General features: G+C 50.3%; 1 protein-coding gene across 4 annotated transcripts in view; it reads left to right on the top strand.

The window, feature by feature from the left end:
• The window catches only part of TMCO4 (transmembrane and coiled-coil domains 4), a 136,713-nt gene that overhangs the window by 33,972 nt on the left and 96,741 nt on the right, over positions 1–6,000 (top strand). For all 4 annotated transcript variants that reach the window (XM_017852129.1, XM_017852127.1, XM_017852128.1 and 1 more), the window contains 2 exons: positions 2,175–2,349; positions 3,104–3,131. In XM_017852129.1, coding sequence (XP_017707618.1) covers positions 2,175–2,349; positions 3,104–3,131 — 203 coding nt within the window. The remainder of the gene's footprint in view (positions 1–2,174; positions 2,350–3,103; positions 3,132–6,000) is intronic.

The following is a 6,000-nucleotide window of genomic DNA, read 5'->3' as shown; positions in this document are numbered from 1 at the left end:
TTATTTTATTTGTACTTATTTTTTATTTTATTTATACTTATTTTTTAACTTTTGTTTATACTTATTTTATTTTTTAATTTTATTTATACTTATTTTATTTTTTTATTTTTATTTATTTTTCAGACAGAGTCTCACTCTGTCACCCAGGCTGGAGTGCAGTGGTGTGATCTCAACTCACTGCAACCTCTGCCCCTGGGTTCAAGTGATTCTCGTGCCTCAGCCTCCTGAATAGCAGGGACTGCAGGTACATGCCACCATGCCCAGCTAATTTTTGTACTTTCAGTAGAGATGGGATTTCACCATGTTAGCCAGGCTGGTCTGAAACTCCTGACCTCAGGTGATCCACCGGGCCCCACTTCGCAAAGCATTGGGATTACAGACGTGAGCCACTGCGTCTGGCCAAGCCTGGGATTTACCCCCAAGTTCCTCACAACTCCCGTCAAGGTCGTGGCCCCACTCTAAGGAATGTGATAGCTGGGCCACGTGGTGAAAGGGCAGGGGGCTCCTGACATTGCCCCCACCACCTGGGAGCTCTGCATGTTTCTGAGAGGCCCGAGTACAGCCTCTGCCCTACAGGGCAGAACCCAGTGTTGGAGTCCCAAGGCAATGTGGTTTGAGGCAAGATGGGACTCTGATTTTGGAGACAGACTTGGTTTCTGGTTGTCAGTCTTTTCCTGGGAGTGGTATAATCGCCTTCTAAGTGACTCTCCTGGCCCACATTGCCTGGCCCACCTGCCACCCAGCTGACTCCCGCTCCACAGAGGTGGCTGTGTCAGAAGTCTGGTGTGGACTCTGCCATCGTCCCCCTAAATGCTCTGGGCTCCCCACCTCTGTGTCTCAGCTCAAAGGCTTCCTTCTCCCCTAGAGGGGCCCTATCCCTTCCTCCCCTGGGGACTCCTGTAGGACTGCACTCAAATGCCCTCTATAGACAGAGACCGGTGGTGGCAGTGCATGTGGAGGGCGTTCTTCCCTTCACTTCTTCCACTTCCACAGCAGCCAGCGTTTTCCAGAAGCGTGTCCTTGGCAGCGTCCAGGAGAGCAGATGGCCTCCTCTGGGAAGCCTTTTCTGGTGGCTGCCGTCACTTCTGCAGGTGGATTCGAGGCTCCCTCTGTGGGCTGCATTGAACTGATCTCCACTTCTGTCCTAGGGTACCACACAGCACTCGGGTCACTTGGTTACTTGAGTGTCCACCCTGCTGTGAACTTCCTCAGATACCGGGTTTTGTCACCTTTATTCCTTAGCCCCTGGCACAGTCCAGGCCCAAGTCATGCAACCAGTCACCGTCCATTGTTCTCATTGCTGTGGCTTATCAGCCTCTTTGGTAAAAGTTTTGGTGACAGAAGAAACCAAAATCCACATCACCCGGGCCAGGCACAGTGGCTCACACTTGTAATCACAGCATTTTGGGAGGCTGAGGTGGGTGGATCACCTGAGGTCAGGAGTTCAAGACCAGCCTGGCCAACATGGTGAAATCCTGTCTCTGCTAAAAGTATAAAATTAGCCGGGTGTGGTGGCACATGCCTGTAATCCCAGCTACTCGGGAGGCTGAGGTAGGAGAATCGCTTGAACCTGAAAGGCGGAGGTTGCAGGGAGCTGAGAGTGCGCCATTGCACTCCAGCCTGGGCAACAAGAGCAAAACTCCATCTCAAAAAAAAAAAAAGGCAAAAAATTAGCCCAGCATGGTGGTGTGTGTCTGTAATCCCAGCTTCTCGGGAGGCTGAAGTGGGAGAATCACTTGAGCCTGTGAGGTTGAAGCTGCAGAGAGCCGTGATTGCGCCATTGCACTCCAGCCTGGGTGACAGAGCGAGACCCTGTCTGAAAAACAAATAAATAAATCTCCCTACAGTGACCTCTGTAGTTCCAGCTACTCGGGAGGCTGAGGCAGGAGAATCGCTTGAACCCGGGAGGTGGAAGTTGGGGTGAGCTGAGATTGCGCCACTAAACTCCATCCAGCCTGGGCAACAAGAGCGAAACTCCATCTCAAAACAAAAACAAAAAAGAAATTTACATCACCCAAGATGAGGTCTTTGACTGCCTCTGTATTTGAGGGATCACAGTCACTAAGTTGTGCACGTGCCAGCCGTCCACATCCGTGACCACAACTAATCTATACTTCGCAGTGGAGGCTGAGCTCTGAGGATCCTGGGGAACTAAGACCATGTCTGCCTTTCAGCTCCTTCTGCACAGAGTTCATGGTAGGCCTGGTGAAGTGGCTGGAGTTGTCCGAAGCCGTCTTGCCAACCATGACTGCTTTTGCGAGTGGCCTGGGAGGTGAAGGAGCAGATGTGTTTGTTCAGATTTTACTGAAGGACCCCATCTTGAAGGACGACCCGACGGTGATCATTCAGGTACACCCAATGCCTGGTGGTGGCTGCTGGGGACAGTAGAACAAATCATTTTCTTTCAATGTTAGCCTAAAAAAATCACTTCTAGTGGGGCGGAGCAGTTGGAAGATAAAATATGTCATCATAATATCATATCATGATCATAGCTGATGTTGAATTATCATTATTGAATATTTACTCTTGACTTTATGCTCACAATGCTTATTATGTGCTGGTACATTTTCAAAAACTAACTCATCTAATTCTCAAAGTGACTTTATGAGGTAAGTAGCAGGGACATCCCCATTTCATAGTAGTTGAGAAAACTGAGACACAGAGAGGTTAAGTAACTTTCCCAAGGTCACACAGCTGATAAGTGGTGGAGCCAGGATTTGAACCTTGGTAGTCTGACTCAGAGCCCACATTCTCCTAAGCTGTGGTGCCTCTTTTCAGAAGCAGAAGCTTCACTGTGTGCCCTTGAGCATGTCACTCACCAGCTCTGCCTGCAGTTAAAGCAGATAGAAGCTTGTGACACAGACTGTTGGTGGGGAAACTACGTGGATTGGAAATAGCCCCTTCCCCTCCTTATCTCACTACCTGAAGTCCTCATGTATTTCTTTCTTCGCTTGCCTGCTTATCATCTGGCTCACCTCTGGAATCCAGGGCAGTGGCTTTTTGTCTGTCTTATTCTGCCACTTGGTAAGAGTCAATATTTGTCAAATGAGCGGGCTGATCGTATATCAGCTTTGTCACTGATGCCTGTTGTCTTCTCCCTTAGGACCTTCTGAGCGTCTCCCTCAAGGATGGTAAGTTGATTTTCTAAGCTCTGTGAATGGTGGGTACCCATCTTCACCCTTGGCTAGCAAAGCCAGTGAGAGGTGCTGCCACCTGGGGCCGGGTCCCCCATGGTCTTTTGACTTCAGGAAGGAAAGGAACCTGATGTCATTGGTGAGCTGGTGAGCCCTTCATTCATGCCAGGACTGCGTGCTGCTTCTCAGAGTTTATTTCACTTATTCCTCGAAACAGGCCCGCGGTTTTACCTCCTCAGTAACTCTCGAATCTGGCTCCTTCCCCTCTCCACCCAGGCCGCTGGTCTGAGCCACTGTCGCTCCTCCTGGATAACAGCAGGGTCTTCTCACTGGCCTTCCTACCACCCCTCTGGCCAGCAGTTTTCTCCCCACTCTGCAGCTAGAGTGTTCTTTTCAAAGGCGCACATGACCACGCCACCTCCCTGCTAACTGCACTCAGGAGAAAAAATCAGCCCCTCTGGTGTGGCTCTCAGGCCCTAGTGGGCTGGCCCTTGTCCTGTTCCAGCCTCACTTCTGCTTTCAGTCCCCCTGCAGTGGGGCTCCTGCCACACCGGCCTCCGGCAGCTCCGTTAGCACGTATGCTTTGTGGGTTTGCACAGACCCCTGAGCACGTGTGCTTTTCAGCTTTGCACGCACCCCTGGGCACGTGTGCTTTGTGTACAGCAGCATCTTTGTACACACCCTTCCTCTGGCTGGAAATCTCCTCTTGCCCCTCTTTGCCTACTCACTTTTGACCTTTCCTTCGTGCCTTCACTCAGTCATCACCTCCCAGCGGAAGCCTTCCAGGTCTCCTGACTTGCACGCTCCCAGCACCCCATGGACCATGGTCACAGCCGTGCCCCTAGTTATGTGATTCTTAGATTGGTAACTGGCTTCCCACGAGACCACAAGGCACCATTTGGGCAGGGTCTGTGTCTGGTTTTGTTCACTTCCGGGGCCTGACCCAACACCTGGCACATCACACATACTTGGTAAATATCTGTTGAATGAATAAATGAAATAGATCTTATGGCCCCATCGTATGGATCAGGAAGTCAGTTCAGAGAGGTTAGGCAGTTTACCCAAGGTTGCTCAGCACACGGCAGTGCGGGACTCCCTGTGTTGGCTTCTTAGGACTGCTGTAACAAATTCCCACAAACTGGGCAGCTTAAAGCAACAGGAATCTCTTGCCTCACAGTGGCTCAGACCAGCGGCCTGGGTGGAGAGGGGAAGGAGCCAGATTCGAGAGTTACTGAGGAGGTAAAACCATGGGCCTATTTCGAGGAATAAGTGAAATAAACTCTGAGAAGCAGCACGCTTCTGGTCCTGGCATGAATGAAGGGCTCACCAGCTCACCAATGACATCAGGTTCCTTTCCTTCCTGAAGTCAAAAGGCCATGGGGGACCCGGCCCCACGTGGCAGCACCTCTCACTGGCTTCACTAGCCAACGAGTCTGGAATCAAGGCATCAGCAAATCACACCCCCTCTGAAGACTGCTGGGGAAAATCCACTGTGCCTCTTCCAGTTTCTGTTGACTCCAGGTGTGCCTTGGCTTGTGGCTGCCTCACTTCAGTCTTTGCCTTCTTCTTCCTATGGCCTCATCCTTCCCCTTTTCCTCTCCTCTGTGTGTCTTTTATGAGGACTCTTGTGTAGGGTAATCTCATTTCGAGATTTTTAACTTAATTATATCTGCAAAGACTCTTTTTCCAAATAAGGTCACATACATAGGTTCTGGGACACAGATGTATCTTTTTTGTGGTGGTGGTGGGGGGTGCGGTGCTCTATTCAGCCCTCTATACCAGGATTCCCCAAGCCCCCAGGCCACGGACTGGTACCAGTTCATGGCCTGTTAGAAACTGGGCCACAAAAGCAGGAAGTGAGAGGTGGGCAAGCGAATGAAGCTTCATCTGTATTTTCAGCCGCTCCCCATTGCTTGCATGACTGCCTAAGCTCCACCTCCTCTCAGATCAGCAGTGGCATTAGATTCTCGCAGGAGCGTGAACTCTTGTGAACTGTGCACGCAAGGGATCTAGGTTGCATGTTCCTTATGAGAGTCTAATACCTTATGATCTGTCACTGTGTCCCCTCACCCTCAAATAGGACTGTCTAGTTGCAGGAAAACAAGCTCAGGGCTCCCATTGATTCTATATTTTGGTGAGTTGTATCATTATTTCATTATATATTACAGTGTAATAATAATAGAAATAAAGTGCACGATAGGCCAGGCGCGGTGGCTCATGCCTGTAATCCCAGCACTTTGGGAGGCCCAAGCCCCCAGGCCACGGACTGGTACCAGTTCATGGCCTGTTAGAAACTGGGCCACAAAAGCAGGAAGTGAGAGGTGGGCAAGCGAATGAAGCTTCATCTGTATTTTCAGCCGCTCCCCATTGCTTGCATGACTGCCTAAGCTCCACCTCCTCTCAGATCAGCAGTGGCATTAGATTCTCGCAGGAGCGTGAACTCTTGTGAACTGTGCACGCAAGGGATCTAGGTTGCATGTTCCTTATGAGAGTCTAATACCTTATGATCTGTCACTGTGTCCCCTCACCCTCAAATAGGACTGTCTAGTTGCAGGAAAACAAGCTCAGGGCTCCCATTGATTCTATATTTTGGTGAGTTGTATCATTATTTCATTATATATTACAGTGTAATAATAATAGAAATAAAGTGCACGATAGGCCAGGCGCGGTGGCTCATGCCTGTAATCCCAGCACTTTGGGAGGCCGAGGTGGGCGGATCACGAGGTTCAGAGATCGAGACCATCCTAGCTAACACGGTGAAACCCCGACTCTACTAAAAATACAAAAAATTAGCCGGGCTTGGTGGCGGGCGCCTGTAGTCCCAGGTACTTGGGAGGCTGAGGCAGGAGAATAGCGTGAACCCGGG

This window comes from Rhinopithecus bieti, unplaced genomic scaffold (genome assembly GCF_001698545.2).
Source record: "Rhinopithecus bieti isolate Rb0 unplaced genomic scaffold, ASM169854v2 scaffold_33652, whole genome shotgun sequence".
Classification (NCBI taxonomy): Eukaryota; Metazoa; Chordata; class Mammalia; order Primates; family Cercopithecidae; genus Rhinopithecus; species Rhinopithecus bieti.
The sequence above is the reverse complement of the archived record's forward strand: the minus strand, read 5'-3'. Positions and strand labels throughout refer to the sequence as shown.